Genomic DNA, 21,532 nt, shown 5'->3' on the forward strand with positions numbered 1-21,532 from the left:
CAGGTCCAGAGGCCAATTTTTCACGAAGAGATGTGCACTCAACACAAACTGCAAGATGTCACATACCTTCAGGAGTCTGAACGCTGTCATCCAGCATGTCCTGGTTTGCTCATCCTCTGCACAGAGCAATCTCAGCTCTTTAGTTTCATTCCTGACTTTGTTTGGCTGCAGGAGGTAAAAGAAAGTTCTGTTAGTGTTACACAGGAAGTCAGAAACAGGTTCTGTCAAGGCAGGGCTGCATCTGACACAAACCAGAGACAACCAGCTGGAGATCCCCCTAGCAAGGAGCACAGCAGATGCACACACACCTGTGTGTTAAGTGTTCATTCATCCACCTTCCTGACAAGTCTTTATTAAGTGCCTATCATGGACTGACCCCAGGTTGTGTACCACTTAGCTAAACAATAAGCCATCCTTCGGGAACTTCAGAGAAGACAGAAAAACAAAGCAGCACAAGACAACGTAACATGGTTAGCACAACAGGACAAAGAGGAAGAGGCCTCTCTGTCGGGGGACTGGATTCTATGGGAGGAGAACCTGCCTTCTGACTTACAGAAGGAGAGATCTTAAAGTTGCCCCCAGGCCACCGAGAGGAGGGGTGGCTGCAGAGCGTAGCCAAGAGGGGAAACCCCTGAGGAGCTCAGGGATTCTGATGTCTGAGCAGTCCAAAGATCAGACCCCAAGTAGAAGGTCCAGAGAGGGAGACTGATGTTGGCTCTGGAGAAGGAGACAGAAGGGGAAGAAGGCACCCCGAGGCAGGTGCAGGCACCATGGGGAGAAGACAGGTGCCCCTCCAGAGGCAGGGCCCTTTGGTGAGGGAGGAGAATTGTTGCAGGGATAAACTGACCTGCATCTCCACAGGAACCCCCTGACCTCAGACTCAAGAAACAATGCTGGACACGGCCCCAGCTCTCCCTCTCAAGAATCTAGAGGGGTTGAGGGACAGGTGTGACTACCCTGTGCTCGGTTGGTGCTATGAGAGAAGCAAGCAGAGACTGCGTCTGCAGACATGCAAGCGTGGCTGGTGTGGGCTGGTGGGAAGGGAGCGTGCCAGCTGCTGCTCATACCTCCAGCCCCGCCTGAGGCTGCCTTGGGCCTCTAGCTGGTGTGAATTAGACGCCTATTACTTACAACGGAAAGAGTATTCCCTGAGCAAGGTATGAAGTGATAGTTTGGAAAGAAATTTTCTCCTAAGGAGGGGCTGCCTGTGTTCTGTGTTCTTGGGATGCGGCTTGGGCTATGGCTCGTAAGTCAGCCTACGGCGCAAACTCCAAGCACAACTATTCACTGGCTACTGGATGTGGGCAATGTGGCCAACTTCCTATCCCACAAGGGGCTATGAAGATTAAATAAGATAATGGATGTAAAACTGTTAGTGGAACATCTCATGCACAGTAAGCATTCAGTAAATATCATCTACCATTATGATTATTAATACCATCACAACCTCATCAGGGGAAGAGGAGTGGGCTCTGCCCACAGGTGTGTGCACATGTGTATGTGTGTCTATGTACATGTGTGGATAATGTATGTGTATGCACACAGGTGTATATCTATACATGTATGTATTGATATCACGATGTGGTAAATGTGCATTAGATGGGTGTGGCAGTGTTGTGGGTGCAGCAGAGGGTGGGCAGCATTGTGATCCTGATTCCTATCTGACTGTCCCCACAGCCAGAGGCCCACACAGAAGCCATCAGCTCACTCAGTACCATGCAGGCAACCCAGGTGACAGGCTGGGGGTCCCCTCCCTTGCCCTGCCTCCCCTTCCAGCTACTAGTACTGGGCTATAGCCACAGCCCACTCTTTGAAGCCAAAAGCCACCCTCCCTAAAACACTGAGCCCACTGGCCACACTGTATATCCCTGTTTGCTTGTCCTTGAGCTTCTGAGCTACTCAAGGACTGACAGCAGCAAGTGTATACAAAAGATGTTTTTACAGGAATGGAGAAATCCAGTGTGAAACTATGTTTCTGTTGATGACAACAGAAGCAACAATCAAGTGCTGGGCAAGAGAAGTAGTCAGTTTCCGGTGGGCTGCTGAGCATGCGTGCCATCTGTGGACAGCTCGGGGGTACCTTTATGCAGAGCCCGTGGTCTGTAGGGGCGCTGTACTGCTTCCTGCCTGCGATCAGGGAGAAGATGTTGCTGTCCTCCAGGTCGGCCAGCAGCTGCAGGTGTCTGGGTTCCTGTGACAACAATGGCCAGGTTAAAGTCTCAAGCCCAGCAAAGGGCAAATGTGTTCACCTCCGGTAGACAGAGGGCAGTCTCTGCACACTTATAAGCACTTTCCCCGATGACACTTTACATATTACATATGATTATCACGAGGTGTAATAAGTGCTAAACTAAAACCAAATTCACCCAGTCTCACCCAAAACACCCACTTCCCCAGTTCTCAGACACACAAGACTGTTGGAACGTATTTGATACTTCTGCCAAATCAAAGCCCCATGACCAGATATTCAAGATAAAAAGCAGAAGAAAGAAAATCTATAACTCAAAGGTCAGAGTTAAGAGCACAGGGCCTATCTGCCTTTGGTTTGCTGTGCATCCAGAGTCCAAACGTACCCTGGGTTTTCCCACTGGTAGCTTGTCCCACCCCTCCTCCTCAACTCTCCAGCCCAGCTCTGTTTCCTGCTCTAGGAAATAATCTCCTGACTTCAGCACACACGAGGATGCTGAGTGAGCCACACAGCACAGCTGGGAGGTCAGGACGCTACCATGCCTTGTGTCAGACCAAAGCCTCTCTCTGCAGATGACCCCCCTTCTCTCTGGCCCATGCGTCGGCAGCTGCTGACTTCCCAGAGTTGGCCTGATGCTCAACACCTGTGCCAGGGTCCCGCCAGCTCCCTTTCCCCTTTGCTGGCCAGAGTGAAAGAGACTGTAGCCCTCAGATGGTAAGTGCTCAGCCACGTTGAATGGACATGGCTCCTGCCACAGGATGTATGTGGACAGCACGAGAAGAGAGCAGGCAAGAGTGTACATGGGAGCGAAGGAGGCCTAAGCCCTCAATGCTACGGGCTGTCTTTTGAGGGCCTGCAGCTGTTTTCCATCTCCCACCTTCTTCTCACTGCGGATACATGCAAACCTGCAATTTATTTCATAAAATATCTGATACATAAAGTTACACTGGCATTAGGGTGGCAATAATCTATCAAACACCTTTATAGCTAGCTTAAATCCCAACTTATGAGAACTAGGCCAGTCTCTGAAGTGATGGGGCAGCCAGGGGGGTCTGCTACCAACCCACAGTGGGGGTGGGGCTGGGCAGGTGGGGTTCTTAGGTATGTATTATTTATTAACTAGTTTCTGAGGGAGACCAGGAAACCTGTGACTCCAAGTTTACCTGTTGCACAATTAGCTTATTAAGAAGTTGTACTGAGCTTGGAGGAGTCTAAGGTGCATGTAAAAATGAAGCCCAGGTTCACTCTGTGGACTCCCGCGGGCAGTGACTGGGGCAGAATCAGGGCTGGTGGTGGCAAGTTTTAAAGCTCACCTTTGAAGTTCCCTTGGTGGAGCAATAAAGGCCAGATCTCCGTAAACACACATACAGCTTTTTCCATGATTTCTTTCCCAGCTCTTTCACATGCAAAAACCCTTGAATTTCAGGACAGCTACTGGAGTTCAGAAAATTCTGTTGAAGAACAAATTTTAAAAATTACATAATGCTAATCTAAAATAATTAAAGCAGACATGTTATTAGCATAACTGACATTTTCTGAATTATTAAAAGACTCCTTTTTTTGATCAAACTGAGAGTGTTCTCCTTTCCAAAGTCTTAAAATCCCATCTCAATTGGTGTTGCATAGAACATAATTTGTATTTAAACACACGCAAGCAAATGGACCTTTCTTTTTTTTTGAGACGGGGTCTCGGTCTGTCACCCAGGCTGGAGTGCAGTGGCCGGATCTCAGCTCACTGCAAGCTCCGCCTCCCGGGTTTACACCATTCTCCTGCCTCAGCCTCTCGAATAGCTGGGACTACAGGCGCCCGCCACCTCGCCCAGCTAGTTTTTTGTATTTTTTAGTAGAGACGAGGTTTCACCGTGTTCGCCAGGATGACAAATGGACCTTTCTAACACTGGTGATAACACGAGTCACGAATTTCCCTGTAAGAGAGTGCACTGAAGGATCCAGTCTGATATCAGACTGAGGGCAAGAGCAAGTGCCACGACTGAGTGATTGGGGCTCTGGGGACTGAGAGTGAGCATGTAGTGGCCACTTCTACCCAGGCACCCCTCCAGTCAAGGGTCACATAAAAGGTGTCATTTGTTTGCAAGTGATGCACCCAGGTGCAGGACATCCTGGTGATGTCTCCCTGTTCCAGCTAACTCTTCCCACAGGCAGCCTTAAGAATAAAGCCTTTATCAAAAAAAACAAACAAACCAAAAAAAAAAAAAAAAAAAAGAGAAGAAACTATGCTTTTCATCAAAGGGAAGACAGGCCGAGGGCCAGGTCACGGAGCAAAGTTGGGGAGGTGACGTTGGCAGGTCCTGCTACTAGACTGGGAGGGGACAAAGCTCTTTTCCCCCAGGTGGGAAAGGCACATCAGACAGAGCCCTAGTGCACCTGGGTCAGTCCTTCCTGAGTCTCAAGAGATCATGGCACATCTTCACAAAGCACATGAGTCCTCCCAAAGTCAAGGCAAGTTAAAACAGAATGTGCCATTTCACTGTTCACTGTGTATAGGTGGTACCTTAGCGCTGACACCTCTCACCAGAGCAGACACATGCTATGGTCAGAAGGGCTTCTGAAGACACCACCAGAACAGAGCTCTGAAGCTCTTATCTTTTAGATGCTGAAACAAATTTGGTGATAACAACATAGCAAAAGAAGGGCTTACGAGCAGAATTCTGTAGGAACTAAATTTTAGTAGTTTCTCTTACATGTAATAGGTCACTGGATATTGTTGGTGGCCTTAGGAAATGGCTCATTCTCTCACTTTTGACATGTACACAGGCACATTTTTAGGGTGTAGCTGTAACATTCCCATTCCCCACTCTCAGCTTCCCTGGAGGAGTGTGTGTGACAGCTGGGCACAGAGGCCTTGGTGGCTCCCTCCACTGGAAGAGGAGGTGGGGAGAGACCAGATTTTCTTAGAACAGACTTTAGGATAATTAAAGCAGGTTTCTTTATTTGTAATGTACGGCGAGTTACTTGTAAAAGCCTGTTGCGGTAACCCGATCATCTTTTAGTAGAGACTCAGCGCTTCTGCGGAGACTTCCAAGCAGCTGGGCGATGGCCTGACCTGGGACGTCTGCTCAGAAAGGAGCTGGGGAGCCCTGAAACGGGTTTCTCCATGCACCCCACGGCCCACACTCAGCAGTGGCATCACTGGACTCTTCTAAGTCAGAGCAAGGGCATTCTGTGTGTAAGTGCCTGTTTGGTTTAGAACGAATCCAGCTACACACAGATTTTCCAAGTAAACTTTTTAAATTTCTGGTTACTCTAAACCCCCTTAAGAGCCAAGGTTATAAACGATGAAAGATGCAATCTCTTCAGGTTTTTTACAATGTTGCCATTCAGTTCCAAGAGGATTTCTATTTAGAAAGTCTATTTCAGCAGAGGTCTATTTTGGCCCAGTACCTGCAAAAGCTGGGTTTGACTGCCATTTGACTGCTGGCACCAAGTAACCATCTGTTCTGGGAAGAAATTCTAAGAAAATGGGAAAAAACAAATACGTGAAGGGTTAGCTCCAAAGTAAGGGAAGGTATGTCATATAGATATGTCAATTTTAAAACTATTCCTACCAATATAATTATGTACAACTGTATTTAAAATGGCGGTCCTTTTTATTCTCCTATCACACAGAAGAAACAGCTCCTTCAAAAGGTTGTATTTCATTTCCTGAAATGTTGGTTACGAGTATGGAATACTACCTATGTTTACTAAGGGATGCATGTCTCACAGCATGTTCCATGGCAAAGAGTGATGCCAGCATCCCAGCCCAGTGGCACAAGTGCACAGAGCGAGATAAAGAATTCCTGAAACTAAAAGGTGAGCCCAGTCACGAGAAAACCCTTTTCTGCTGCATTCCCAAAAACAGTCTTCAAATTTCTTACTCTGGAATAAAAAAGCAGCTAAATTATCAGAGTCAGAAATGACCCTGGGTCTTCTCCCCAGCTGACACAGCTCTGCCCCATGACTCAGGATGACAGGAAGTACCCCAGGAGCCAGGAGGTGCCCTCCCTATCCTGGCCTCTCACAGGACAAGTGCCTTCTTTCCCAAAGAAAGAAAACAGAAGAGAGATCAAGGTGACCAGCTCAAGCCACCACCAATCGCACTGATTTCTCTAGTTATTCTTCCACGTATGATCGCAAAATGTATTTGCTATGTGCAGAGAATAATGAGTTTTTCTTCTGCTAAGTGTTTGATCAGTGTAACTGAGAACTTTCAAAATAACAGAAAACACCCAGTCTCCCCCAGCTCCTGTCTTAGACACTAACCCCCTTTACATTGTGTCTATTTGAAGAAGGAGACCTCTATCTTCAGCCAGTCCCAGGCACATTTAGTGAAGCACGAGACTGGGTTTCAAGCAAGGATTGCTTCATTAAACTGCAACTCTGACTCTCAAACCCATATGCTACGTCATGCCTCTCAGTCACTTTCTAATCTGATACTATGAAACCCAAGTATAAACTTCAAGATGCCAAGAGTCCCAAACCCCAAACCTGAAGATGTAAGACTCACCATGGGATTTTTAAAGAACTCGTATTTTGCATAATTCTTCCTGAATAGAAATTTACTCTCATTGGCCATGGTACTCTCCACTTGGACCACCAGCTCATGGTCTTCCAAGCACCTCTCTGCAGGGCAAAGTATCACATGTGAGATGCAACAGGTGGGAAATTCATGGTAGCTTTATAACCAAATGCAAGATTTGTTCAACTTTCTATTCTTTAAACATAATGAATAGAGACGAGGTCAGGAAGGAAAGTAAATTTAAATCTCTCTTTTATGCACTACCAAATTCATAAGAGGTCTTAAGATACACAGCATGAGGAATTCAGGTCAATACTTATTTTTATATACTTCTTTTGAATTTGGCATCAACCAGATGTTAAGGAATGAGTCCATAATACTCTCAGCAAATGATTTTGCCCTTAAATTAATAAATTTCAATTCTTGTAAAGAAAAGACTATAACAAGAAACAAAGGAAAAAGAACTTGAAAGAGGTGGATGACCAAAGAGGGCACAAAGATAGAAGCTTTTTTTTTTTGAGATGGAGTCTCGCTGTGTCGCCCAGGCTGGAGTGCAGTGGCACAATCTCGGCTCACTGCAAGCTCTGCCTCCCGGGTTCACGCCATTCTCCTGCCTCAGCCTCCCGAGTAGCTGGGACTACAGGTGCCTGCCACTACGCCCGGCCAATTTTTCTGTATTTTCAGTAGAGATGGGGTTTCACCATGCTAGCCAGGACAGTCTCAATCTCCTGACCTCGTGATCTGCCCGCCTTGGCCTCCCAAAGTGCTGGGATTACAGGCGTGAGCCACCGTGCCCGGCCGAGACGGAAGCTTTCTAATGACATCAAACTTGGTTGTCAGAAACGATGGTGCTGTGTACTGTGGGAGGGGTCGTGATGCACAGCAAGACTGTACGTACACACTCATCTTTCATGCTGAAGCCTGCACGCACCACATCATGGAATAGTTCTTGTCAAATGAATTACATGTGAAGGCAGGGAAGAAAACACACTCCATCCTCCAGCACCCGCTGCGGACACGTACACATGCACGCATGCACGTACGCACACGCCTCCTTCACAGCATCTTCCATAGCAGCACCGTCCCCCAGAAAGGGAAAAGTCGCTTCCCTCATTGTGTGAACACAGTGGTTCCAGGTGCAGCGGGAAGAACTCAGCATACTCTAGAACAGCGTGTGACTGGAGAAGCCGCACTGCTCCCTTTCATGACAGCTACGTCCCTTCCCAGGCACCTCCTCAGAAACTGTCACAGGACGGTGGTGGCCATGGGAAACTAACCTTATTAAATCATGGAATAAACAAGAAGAACAAATGTACAGCAGGGTCAAAGTGTGAACTGATGCCAAAACGGTACAGATTAACATGCTATGGAATTGACAATAGAGCAGTTCTGTCGTCCTAAGACCCTACCCTTCTCTCCTGCAGCCAGACCGGAATCTTGAGGAAAGTTTCATCTTGGAAGGAAGGAATGAAGTTAAAGGCAAAAGCATTTCTGAGTCAAAGTGATCTAAGAATGCAGAAAAGACTTTCCGTCTACAAAGAACAACGGTCGCCATGGGCACGCATCTCATATGGGCCCCGACTGGCATGCAGAAGCAAATTCTGGAGCTGATTCGTGCTCGGTCCTGGTTTTGACATTACAAGGAAAGGATTCCTTGGTAAAAACACATTTAAAGCCAGAGTTTGTGAAGGAAAGGAATTTTCTCCCCGTGGCTGCCAGAAAGCTCAGACTTGGCACCACCAGCAAGTGTGGAGCAGTTCCCATTTGTCCCTGTCTGGGAGGGAATGCTGCTAGCAACATGTGAACCAATACATGGCCCTCATGTCTCCCCATGGTAGAAAAAGAGAGAAACCAAGAACATGCAACAAAAACTGTTAGGTTTGCTTTCCAAAAAGAGGTTCATTCATCGAAAATGGATTTTCCAGAAGGAAAACAAATCAATGACTTCTGTTGAAACGTCTATTCAGAGAAAAATGTCTTTCTGTAGTTACAGGAAAAAACAAAACAAAATCCAAAACCAAAACCAACAATCTAATAAATTGATGATGGTTGATTTACAGAACTAAAAATTTTTATCAGGCAAAATAAGGAGAAATAAAAATGGGAGGTGACAGCTACCTAAGTGAGGAGAATATGTCTGTTTCCAAAGCAAAGGGCATTTTGTCTCCAAAGAACCCTGAGGAGAGCCAAAGAGGATGCTTGGGGGCAGCCACCAGGCCTAAAGGGCGTGGCCAAACCCATGCAGGCGCCCATCCTTGCGGACAATACTTCCCTGTCTCCCTGTGCTTCCCCTGGAAAGATCGTGGGAAAGCTGCACACGGCAGTGCAAACACACACGGGGATGTGTCCCTGGCGGTCAGATCCAGGTGGACAGGTGAGGGCTTGGTGCCCTGGCAAAGGGGGGCCCAGGAACTCGGGATAACCGGTGGGCTGTGAAACCGACTGTATCCTGAAAGGAGTATGCTTTGGTGACTCCAGAGGGCGCCTACCATCCCCAGAGGTGGGTCCCAAGACAAACAAAACATCAACTCCCTTTTCCTCATTCACAGCAGGTCAGCGAACACAATGTGGCAGGTGACCCCTTTCTCAGAGATGCAGAGCTGTGCAGCCTCCAGATGCAGCTGAGTGCCCCGGCACAAATGCTCCGGGCACCAGTGTTCCAGTCGGCTGTTGACTGCGCAACATCTGTTCAAAGATCTTCCCTCCAGTTTTAATTTTCTCCGTGATTTAAAGACATGTATTTTCAAATGACCTTGCATGATTATAAACAATCACATCACTATCTATAAACTGCATATGATTACAATGGCCCTAAGTTAAATGGGAACACTACTTTTCATGATAATATTCCCAAAGTAATTTCAAGAAATGGAAAAGGCAAAAATTCTTTGAAGTACATTTGTCTTTTTCAAATTTCTGAAACTAAGGCTGGCATTACTCTACTCCTCAAGAAAGAATATTTAAATATCAAGACAACTCAAAAAAGAGAATCTTACTCCTTGCCTTAACCCTTGCAGCTAAAGTGTGACTCCTCAGCAGAAACCTGTGCAGCCACTTGGCAGTGGAGGGGCCATGGCAGAGCCGGTGCACAGAGGACGTGCACCCCACTGTCTCGGCCTCACACTGAGCTGTGGCCCTTGAGCCACTCCCTGCCCATCATTCCTCAGCACAGCCCACCCAAGGGAAAGAAAAGAGCTGTCAGCAAGCTCAGGGCTTTCCCAGGCTAAGAAACTGTCAACAGAGTAATCAGTGAGATAGCCCTGACATGTGGATAAGGCCGTAAGTGGACTTCTATTTATATATTTTAGTGGGGGAAAGGACATCTTTTGTTGCTTTTCACACGTAAAAGGGAGAGAGGGACATAAAACCAGCCTGCAAAAGGCCCCCTCTACTCAGCAAGGGTCAACGGGCGCCGGCTGTTTCTCCCTCCACACCTTTCTGCATGTCCAGCTGTCAGCATCCAAAAGCGTGGCAGCCACAGCACCTCCAGAGTTACTGCCACAGCATTTCTCATCTGACCAGGAACAAGTACAAAGCTGTAAACAGCCTGAAAAGGACTTGTTGCTCTTCCTTTCTCAACCTAATTCTCAGGACAACAAAATTCCTCAAATCCTTGACATTTGTAGGATCTGGCGGAAACCCTCTTTCTCTTTACTGTGTTCTCTGTGTAAGTTCCAGCCTCTCCCAGATTATCTGGCCTTAGTATGCCTGATGTCTACAGTTACTTGGGGCCTGGGTGCAAGAGCCCCAGGCATGGGGTGCCCCCCACATTCCCAGGGATGGGTTTATCTGCAATCCCATTTTCAAGTTCAGGGGGCATCAAGATACTAGTTTTGTATGTTTAAATTTGTATTTTTCAACATTCCTTTCATCTTTTATTTTTGAGGCAGGGTCTTGTTCTGTCAACCAGCTGGAATGCAGTGATGCAAACACAGCTCTCTGCAGCCTCAACTTCCTGGGCTCAAGTGATCCTCCTACCTTGGCCTTCCAAAGTGCTGGGACTACAGGCATAAGCCACAGGGCCTGGCCAAAAATACCTTTTAAAATATAATTTGTTTACTTGATATGTCTGCAGGCTGACTGTTTAATATCACTGCATCCTCCATGTGTGAAGCTGCCCTGGCTAAAGTGAACCTTCCAGAAACTTGCAGCTCACATGCTCAGGGCAGAAGGGATGGGGACACCTTCCAAAAGACCTGTCCCATTCTGGCAGCCCCAGCTGGACTTACTGTCAGCTCTTGAGTGGCTTGGGTCAGGGACAGTGTTTTCACGGCTAAGAACTCCACTCCAGACACTGAGACTCAGAAACATCCCCAACAGGTAGAACCTGGGGGCAGTGCTAACATAGGAAGGGACCATTTAAAGGGACAATTGAACTGGGAATCATAAAATAGACCATCAGTCACTAGGGCTTTGCCTACCAGGGCAAGGGGCTTCACAACAACTTTTCCAAGTGCGTCCAGTACTGAATGTTCCCAGGAGCTAACACTGTGAAGGGCCAGCTGACCTTGCTCTGCTCATAGGAGTCCTTCTCTGCTTACCCACAAGCACGGTACAGAGCGGGCAGGACAAACCACCCTCAGCCAGAGGGGCTACTCTACCGAGTGAGAGCAGGGATGCCACTGTTGCTGCCAATGGAGGGTGACCAGCATCTCAGAGCAGCGACGCCCTGCAGGTTGCAGACACCCACACATGGTGCTTTTCTCCCACAGAAAGGGAACCACGTGCTGCAGGCTATCTTGGGAACTGCCCTTACTTTTTCTAAAGCCATCACTTCCTTCTGGGTGTAGAAAACGTTTAATATTATTAAGGGACTGATATTTTAGCTGTTAAGATCCTTATACAGGTTGAATATCCCTTATCCTAAATGCCTGAGACCAGAAGCTTTCGTTTTTGGATTTTAAATTTTGGAACATTTGCATTATATTTACTAGTTGAACAATCCAAAATCCAAAAATCAGAAATGCTTCAATGAGCATTTCCGTTGAGCATCAAATCAGTATTCAAAATGTTTCAGATTTTAGAGCATTTCAGATTTCAGATTTTTGGATTAGGGATATTCAGTCAATAATAATGTACTTTGTACTTTGAAATCCTCAATTCTGGAGGCTATACATAGGCTTAAAATGCTGTCCAAACTGGGTGCCCTATACCTTCAATTATGGGGGGTTTGGGTTACAATCTGCCTTAGTATCTGCCCTATAGACTTGCAAGTACTACCTGCTTTTTGCCCCAGCCACCAGCCTGGTGTATGTCCACATCCCTGTGAGAATATCTGACATATAATTACCTAGGAAAGTGCTCTCTACAAGGAGATAGCAATGTCTGGGGATGTGCCCTGAGAGCTGGAGGGCCAGAAGGGCCCAGGAATACCATCCATGACAAACAAGAATCGCCTATTGGCCTTGTGGCCCTTGCGTCCCTTTCCAAGGGGGATAAAGCTGAGATACCCAACAGACTCTCCGAGAGGCACCCCACAGCCCTGCATTTTGTCACTAACGAGCTTCTGATCGTTGAATGCTGCTAAATCATGGCAGAAATAAGATTTTTAGTTAAACAGCAACTTAATGTTTTAAAAAACATTAAGTGACAAAAACAGCAACTTAATGTTTTTTAAACATTAATGTTTAAAAAACATTAAGTGACAAGGTTGGGTCACAAAACAGTATTCAGAGAAGTTACAGGGATGGGGAGATGCAGAAGCTCTGTGTCAACGGGAATGAGTCCTGGGAGTGCTGACCTTACAGGCTGGTGAAACTGGTGACTCTAAAAACTTGCTAAGTCCTCTGCAAACCCAGCCGATAGAAAAATGTGTTTCCTAGTAACTAGTAAGAATGGAACTGGTGGTGAGAAAGAAAACTGAGGAAGGAGAGGAAGGATATTCTAAGGAATTTCATGTATCTGCAAATCCTGGCTGTGTGAGGTTCTTTATTTTATTTTTTTTTTCATTTTCACTTTTTTTTGTGAAACAGGACCCAAAATGTGACATGAATGTTTCTCTTTTTTTTTTTTTTTTTTATAATTTCACTTGTTTCCCTTTCCCGTTTTTTCCTTTTATACTTAATTTTAAAATAAAGTGTCATCCCTCACGAGAGTGTATTAAGTCCATCTATAAAGAAGAGAAAGAAATAAGGTGTGTAAATATCACATCCCTACAAATCCTGTGTGCTTACAGACATTTGTTTTCTATTCTCTCAGAGTAAATGGTTCTTCATTTGGTGAAAGTTTTAATGTATCATTTATTTATCTACCATATGATAGTCTAGAAATCAAAGGGTATCATATGAAATAGATAATTCAAAATTTCTGAACCATTCCTTATATGTTAAAATTTTATGTATGTATATCTGTACAAAATTTCTATGTGTCCTGAGTGTGTCCAATTATATTCAAGTACCAAATATCTGCAGAAGTCCCTTCCATAGTTCTTTCAAATGAAAAGAATATTCAGACTTTTGAATGGGCTTTCAACAATAATTGTATTTGGGTCAAACTATACAGACTTGTTTTTAAAGTTGTATATATATATGGTTTTTTTTTTTTTCACATATATATATATACACATGTAGAGACACATGCTGAAGGTTTCCCACTACTGTTTAATTTCTAAGTTACTTGTGTGTCAACAGGTGCTTTTGACAGCCTTATCAGACCACTGTAGGATCCACTCATGGACGTCCTAAGCTGGAGCTTGACGGGACAGCCAGTCTCCGTGGGAACAACTGTGACATCATGATCACTAACTGTGGACCTAGTAAGTGATCCTGGCAGGAGAAAGCTGTTAGTGACAATGGAGGAGAAGGCTTCTGTCATCACACAAATGCATTTGGCAATTGGTAGAGATGGGAAAAAAACCAGCAAGAGTTCTATTCAATTCCTTCAAAAAGCATACCGTCTGGCCAAAGTACAAGGCGCATGAGAAAAAAGAGACTTAAGGTGGTATCAGTTCAAATTTACACTGCACTATTTAGGCTTAAATCATATAATATTACCTGGAAGGATGCTACTCCAGACCTAGAGGTTTAAATTCAATTTATTAATCTTTCAAAAAAGGTTCATGAGAAAAATCAGAACTATGGGATGTTTCCAATCTGTGTTGTTTTTCTCTCCTTCAAGACATGGAACAAATACAGCTGTTGATTTAGATAAAATTTTGGTTTTAAATATTTTACTATGACTTTGTAAGAACTATATTTTATCAGATAAGAATTTAAGCAAAAGCCTGAAAAGCTTTTTTGCCTAAAATAAGCTACCTGAACAAAATACCTCAATAAGTTCCGTTAAAGAGTCAATATCTTCAAATATTCTGTGATAACAAAATATTCTCTTGCTTTTTAGGCACGACATGCGCACATGCATACACACATGCACGTACACCATTCACAGCCTTGTTAACCAGCATGCAGAGATGCCATGTAAGACTCAACTCAAACTTACAACAAAGTGCTTCATAATTTGCTCTAATTCCCAGCAGACCTCTCTGCACTTTGCTGCCTATAACCATGGCTCCCTTCTTCCCATGAGCTGAAGAGCTGATCTCAGAGGGGCAGCTGCAATCCTGTGCATGGCCGGGTCTCTCCAGAGCACCTCAAGGGCACCTCCCTCCTGTCCCCTGCCCACAGGTGTGCAGCAAGCTCCACGTAGCTCTGACAGCTGGGGAGGCCGGACAAGCCACAGGGAACCTCTCCGTGTCTGAGCCCTTGGGCAAGTTATTACCTCAACCATCCAAGGCAAGATTCCCAAAGCACTAGGGGAAGGGGGCTGGAGGGTGGAGAGTTTTAGGAGAAACAGAAGAGGCAGGAGAGTCGAGGGGAACCCAGAGACTGCCTGCTAATTTGGCAAAGGACACTGTGTTCACACACTTGGCATTTGGTAGCAGCGGTCTTCATTCGATTGCACATGAGTATCCCCAGGCGCCATTCCTGTTCCGATGGTTCCCTACCTAATCCTAGGTGCGGGTGGTGCTCCACTAGTGTCCAGCTGTTGTCATCCACACAGTGACTTTTGTAAACCAGCAATTGGCACAGGTCCCTGGCTGTCATGTCTGCTAGAATCTCCACCACTTTGCTCGTCCCATCTTCACTAAAGACTTTAACATCCTGCAACACACAAAGGGGATACTTAGAGATAACAACTTCAGGTTTTCAAGAAATAAAAACGGAAACAAAAGAAAACAGGTAAAGTAAAAATGGTACTACTCCAACACATGGGCAACTGTTTTTCCAAGCAGCCAACAGGTCCCCACCGGCCGCAGGGATGTGACTCTGCCTCCCCGCCTCCCCTTTCCCACCTCCTGGGGGCAGAGCAGGTAGGATTACAACATGATACTCTTAAAATGCCCAGGACAACTCACAGGAACATACAGCACATGGCTAAACCACCAAACCTGTCTTAAGAAGTGACAGGATTCACAGGATTCATTTAAAATACTGCTGGTGGTCTCGGGGTTGGACATTTTACAGTTGAACCAATTGAAAAAACAAGCAAAGCAACAAATCCTGTAAACCTCCCTCTTCCCATCATAACTTTTGACGAGTCCACCTGCTCTCCCAGCGCACGGGGTCCAGCAGCGGCACCGACAGCCTTTCCCGCAGCACCTCACCCCTCACAGACACCGAGGCTCAGGGTGGAGTGGTGATGAATTAATACAAAAGAAGGGCATAATAAAAACATAGTTACAAGATTCTTTAGCCCCTAACCCTACAAAGTTACAAGCAAGCTTCATTTGCCCATTCAAATCCATGAACACTGAGCAGCTCCAGGCCAAGGGATGGAGAAGTAGAGTTCAGAGGATGGGAGTCTATCCCTCCCAGGCAAGACCCCGCAGGAATGCACCCTTCCCAGAACACCAGGTGTGTTTAACAAATTCTTACCGCCTGGAAAAAGCAGTCAGAAGAGCGAGATGGCATTTTAAATCGCGACTGCCTCTTGCAAGGGAGCGTGTTTCCTTCTCTCCCCCACTGTCCCAGGCTGGCTGTGTGGAGCCTGCGTGTGCCCTGGTGGGCAGGTTGTCTCCGGGCAGCAGGGAGGCCACCCGCCCACCCGCTGGGCTCCTAGGTTGCCTTGCACCGGTTCCCTTAGGGAGTGAATCCAGCCACGGTGATGCAATCACCCCACAGACTTGCTCTCCCACTCCCACACGACAAGACCCGGGCTTGGGGGTGAGGATGAGGTGAGGATGACAACCCCGACAACCCCAACAACCCCAACAACACAACTCTCACACCAACTGGTCAGAAAAATCCCCGCTCAATGCTCTCCCATGACAGTGAAATCACACACAGGCAGCCGAGAGGCTGAAGCACGTGCGTTCTCTGAATCCAGCCCCATCTGCCAACCTCTAAATAATCTTTGTCCTGCAACTGACGTGTCAGTGGCGGCTTTGGAGCTGGATCTGCAGGGTAGGTGAGAACATCAGTTTGTCCTGACCAACTCCCTCCGAGGCTCCCCGCTCTCTCTGGTCCTTTTCCTTGTGTTTGGAGTTTCCTTGTGTTACTTGCTCTGAACTTTGATTTCTGTGGCCCGTGCAGAGTCTGACAGCAGCGGGAGGGGCTGGAGGCCCCTGCCTTAATCAGAAACTGGGACCACACCATCCTACAGGGACCCTCTTGAATCTCCTACAGCTAGCTACCCTCAGCTGTCACCAGGTGGGCAGGAAGGAGTCAATGTCACTCAAGCTTGAGTGCCCAGGTTGGGGCGGGGTAGGGGCAGGGGCGGGGCTCAGAGAGAACGGAAGAAGAGCCCTTCTCTGTGAGGGCAGGCTAGCCTCCCAGCAGACAGGGGACCAGCCAGGGGAGCCTGCACCGTTAGGTAGGGTCACTGTCCCCTGCCTGCCACCTACGGGCCACTTCTCCAACTCAAAGAAATCCCAGGGCTGGGGCTGGATCAGGACCCGGAAGAGACTTGTTTTCAACTCTTATTTATTTTTCAAGCAATCCATCATCTCTTTTCTAGAATTTATGTGTCACTCAATGAAAGTATACTTCCCCCTAACAAGCGAAATATTCAAATACAGCTGACATGACTGAGTAAGTCTATAGAAATACAATTTAAGTGAAGAAAACATGTCTCTGGGTTCTAGGCAGGAATGTTATTACAATGCATTAACATAAAAGAAAAACAGGAATTTGGAAAATATAACTGAGCTCCAGCAATGCTTTATAAATGTGCTAACCATCATAGGGAATGTCTTCAGGACCAGTGCATGCCTTCTGCTCCCCAAATCAGGGTTCCTAATGCTCCTTCTTCCCTGAGTCTCTCAATGAGCTTTTCTGTACTGAGAATACACATGATTTTCTCTAGGAAAGTGAAATTATGTTGAAGTGTGTGTTTCATATCTCTCCAAGTCCCTCTGCCACCGTTCTTGTCCAAATCAGCCATGGCAATGGTTTTCTCTTTTTTTTTTTTCAGCCCTGTTGCATTTTTCTTTCAACTCTTTCCCCAACCCCTGTCGTTCCACAGCCATCCCCCCAAAGGCCTATAAATAGTCGGGGTATTAAAAGCTGAGATGTGCTTGGTCACACGTCCACCTCCACTCCTTTCAGATTCCCACAGAGACTGGGCTGGCGAGATCCCGAGGGAGCAAGGCAGGCAGGAGACTGAGCCAGACACAAAGGCAGGCACTCTCCAGCTCCAGTGACAGGCCCCTCTGCCCCTGACACAGCACTCTCTGGTACTTCCCCAAGCTCACCAGGGCCCTCCAACTACACACAAAACTAAGCCCCTGAGACAGAGCACCAAAAAAGCACTGTGTATACCAGCCATCTCAAACCACCCAGTCAACGCTTAGAGCTACTGATGAAAATGTTTGTAAGGAACCAAGAGGTACGAGGGCTCCTATTACAGGGGACTGCCAGCCACCGACTATGAAGTCTTTTAGAGCTGGCAGTTCTAGAAGGAGCATTCTGTACAGCACCACCTGCTCCTTTAGTAACCACCTGAGCACTGCTGGGGGCCCAGGTCTCCTGCAGAGCAGGCCTGGGTCTCCCTGGCCCATTCAGTGTTCAAGCATTTTGCACAAGGTGGGCCTAGAAGGTTCTCTCGAGCAGGTCAAGGCCCTTGCCCCGCAGCAACTCACAGTTCAGCAGGGAGATTGTTACCACAGGCAGTTAATTTCCAAGGTATGACTTGTTTAGGGAATATAAGAATCTGGTAATACCAGGAAGGGTGAGAAGCTGAGACCCACAAGTTCTATCCAAGTTCTATCACAGCTTAGCCTCCTACTGGCACTGTGACCTCGGGCAAGTAATTAGCAATCTAAGACTTGCTTTCCTCATCCAAGCTATGGGGAACTGCTCTGAGAATCAGTAACGTAAGCAAAACACTGCTCAATCAACGTATGGAAGTTACTACGTAAGTTATGACCTATCTTGGCCTGGGGCGGTGGTTCCAAAGAGGAACTTAGAAACAGACTGGGCCATAACCATGCTTCATCAGTAACTAGCTGTGGGAACACGGCTGAGCTATCCAGCCTCTCTGTGCCTCAGTTTCCTCATCTGTAAAATGGAAATCCGTAAGCAGCACCAGCCTCGTAGTGTTGCTATGACATAGGTTAATGAGATACCCTCTTGAAAAGACTACAGCCCCTGACACGTGCCCTCCCTGGGACATGCTTGGATCCAGCATGGATCTGGGAACAAGGCAGGCTCCAGCTGAAGGCCTGTGAACAACCACGGAAGGGTGCAGGGGAAGGACTCTGAAGGCTGCTTCCATTTCAGGATTCCAGTTCCAAGAAAGCAAACCTCATGACCAGTAAGATGCAGCAGGAACAATTCAGTCAGAAAAGCCACCCCCCAAATCCTCATTTTTTTTCTCTACTGCAAAAAAGCCCCTAAAAGGGAATTGTTTTAAAATAAAACAGTAATATTAAAGAGGGCATGAAACTCTGTCTTTTAGAGTTAGTTGGGGAGGAATGGTTTGTAAAGCTACCCAGGCCTCTGGCTGGCTTGGCACTGAATCCCGTTATAAAAGCCCTGAAGTGCTAATAGAAGGTTCCATTGTTTCCAGAATTTCTGTTGTCGCTTTTTACATATCCACTGCATAGACAAAAAAGCAAGAGCTTAATTTTTTGCAAACTTAAAGGAAGAAGTTTAAGAACAATTGGAGTTGAAGGTAGATCACATCTCCACAGCCCCAAACTCCACTCTGGGGCACCTGGTTTTTTGTCTCAGTGGCCCCCACAAGGTTGATGTGTGTGAGGGAGCAAATCAGGCCCCTCCTTGCTGTCAATCTTAGCACAGACCCTCACTCCTGCTTCCTGCCACAGTCTTAGACCTTGCTCTTGGCTGACTTACAGGCTCAGAGAATCTCATTACTGCATCCAAAAGACCTCCTGACTGGCTGTGAGTCTTTGCTGAAGGCTCAGCAGTAATCACCTTGTAAAAATAGCAAATAGGGCACTCTCTTTGTCCTCTTAGAGCCTTCTGCAGTGTAAGATGTCCCTGGACAGAGGGCCCAGCCTCCGGGGTGCACCCACTGACCCACAGTAGCTGAGATCCACACCTTCCCCGAGACCTTCACAGAGAAATCGAGACATCGGAGGGCTTCTGGGTCAGCAGCTCTTGGGACCAGTTTCGTCCTAGTTCTTAATCATTATCTAGCATATTTTTAGTTCAAAAGCTCTCTTAGGATGTAAAGTAAACTGGGGTTTTTAGTAACTCTGGTAAATACTAGTGATAAATGTTTTGGAGAAGCCAGGTTGTAATCACAAGGCCAAGTGGAGGCATTCCCAGGGGAAGATAAATTATCAAAGCAGGCAAGAGGGCCCAAAGATGTGACATGAGGTGGTAAATGTGGATGAAATCCTGTTCTGGGTGACCTACCCTACTCTATCTGGCCTCCAAGGGGCCTTGAGGAGAAAGCAGGAAGACTGCTGTGCCAGGAAGGCAGAGGAAGCCTTAACTCCACGCACATGTCTCTGCCTCTTCGACAGGAGAAGGAACTATTTCTGGAAGGCAGAAAGCTTGCCCGATGTCATGGAGGTGGAAAGTACTGGAGCCAGGATCTAACCAGGGCTCTCCTCCCTGGCTCTGCTTGCCCTTCTTCTCCACTGCAACCCACTACCCAGCGTGTACCAGGTGGGCTCCAAGGCTTCTCACAAAAAGACTTTTGATTACATGTGGCCCAGAAGGCCTCAAATTGGACAGACCCTGAAGCCTGGAGGTTTGGGGTAAATTACATTTACTTCAGACTAGGGCAGAACCAACCAGGGTAGGCTAAATTAATCTCAGCAAAAAGGAATGTAATTCTGCCATTATTTTTTAGTTCTGTTTTAAATTAACGATGTTATTTCTTGATATAGGGGATAATTGAAGCACTACACATGATTACATGGCTCTACTCACCATAATGAGAACACGCATAATAATCCTGTTCAATATAGTGATTCAAACCTACTGAAAAAAAAATGTGCTTAATAGTCCGCACTGTCCCAACTGAAGCGGTTTGTTGTTAGCCTGGCAGCAGTTCAGCGTCCCCCATCACAGCTGGGGCTTGACCCTGAGGCCTGGTCTCTGCTCTCCAGGACTCAGTCACTGCCCAGGGCTATGGAGATGAGACTTGTGGCCTGATTTCAAACAGCGGAGGAGCCCCCACTGTCTGAACACAGCAAAGAGTGTGGCGCAGGTTCAAGGGGTGGCATGGGAGCCGGGTGCCCCACCCTTAGTGAGACCAGACACGGAAGGGCCTGAGAGCCTTGGTTTCTGCTGCAGGGAGTCCCAAGGTCCCGAACCAGGAGCTCAGGGCAGTGCGGATGACTTGGGAAGAGCCTAGCCGGTTGGGCCAGTTGCTAGGGCTGGATGCTAGAGGGAGAACCACAGAGTTGGGGGAGTGTGAGGTGGCAGTCTCCGGGGCTACCTGCTGGGCTAAACATCCCAGCTGCTCCTCCTCCTGAACAGACTCTGGTGCAGGAAAGGCAACTGTGCTGCACACTAGAGGGTTGTCCCAGTGGCCTGAGGGCTGCCCCCTAGACCCCCGCCAAGGTGGGCGCTTGCACCTGCCGTGCAGAGCCTGGTCATGGGCTTGCCAGACCCAGCTCTGCCCAGCTCTGCCGCCTCCAGCCAGGCTGGTGGCAGAGTGCAGGACAGGATCCCTGGGAATCCCGCCCATGGCCAGGGAAACCCTGGTATTTCCCCCACATCAACAAAGGCCAAAAATTCCACTGCTATTATTGCAACTGCCTCTCAACTGCAAGCGCCACCTACTGGCCCGTAGGGTGAACTGCATAAGTCAATATAATTCCTGCTGACAGAAGTATACAGCGGTGGGGGATGAGATAAACCTCCTGAAACCTCCACCTTCCCATTTCTCTCTAGGAGACAGCGAGTCTGACCACAGGCCCAGCACACTGTTACTACAACCTACAAACAACTAGCATTTGAGGAAACCACTACACTAAAGCTATCTATAACCAAGTAATTCATAAAAGCCTTGGCCCCCTAAAACTACAGAGACGCCAAGAAAAAGGACCTTAATCAACATACAGAATAGTCACATCCTCAAGGTGGGGGAGGGAAGAAAAAATCCCAACCATATGAAGCTAATTCAAAAATAAGAAGTAACAGTTTCTACAGATGAGAAGAAACCAACACAAGAACTCCAGCTCCATGAAGAAACAATGTTGTGACACCCACATTAGCCCTCTAGCAATGGCTCCTAACCACAATGAATGAAATGACAGATAAAGAATTCGAGATATGGAGTGTAAGAAAGCTCAATGAGAGCCAAGAGAAAGTTGAAAACCAACCAACACACACACACACACGAGAAGAGTAATTCTGGAGATGAAAGATGAGTTAGATATATTAAAAAAAAAAAAAAAAAAAAAA

At 46.9% G+C, this 21,532-nt stretch overlaps 1 protein-coding gene across 7 annotated transcripts in view; it reads right to left on the bottom strand.

The window, feature by feature from the left end:
* The window catches only part of GRB10 (growth factor receptor bound protein 10), a 171,266-nt gene that overhangs the window by 23,034 nt on the left and 126,700 nt on the right, over positions 1-21,532 (bottom strand). For 5 of the 7 annotated variants that reach the window (XM_017868596.1, XM_017868598.1, XM_017868599.1 and 2 more), the window contains 6 exons: positions 14,650-14,806; positions 6,696-6,811; positions 5,591-5,659; positions 3,502-3,639; positions 2,081-2,191; positions 67-165 (listed from right to left, as the gene is read on the bottom strand). In XM_017868596.1, coding sequence (XP_017724085.1) covers positions 67-165; positions 2,081-2,191; positions 3,502-3,639; positions 5,591-5,659; positions 6,696-6,811; positions 14,650-14,806 — 690 coding nt within the window. Of the gene's footprint in view, positions 1-66; positions 166-2,080; positions 2,192-3,501; positions 3,640-5,590; positions 5,660-6,695; positions 6,812-14,649; positions 14,807-15,580; positions 15,584-16,045; positions 16,333-21,532 lie in introns of those variants that run through there. The other 2 variants (XM_017868602.1, XM_017868603.1) reach the window with 2 other exon arrangements.

This window comes from Rhinopithecus bieti, unplaced genomic scaffold, assembly GCF_001698545.2.
Source record: "Rhinopithecus bieti isolate Rb0 unplaced genomic scaffold, ASM169854v2 scaffold_3527, whole genome shotgun sequence".
NCBI lineage: Eukaryota > Metazoa > Chordata > Mammalia > Primates > Cercopithecidae > Rhinopithecus > Rhinopithecus bieti.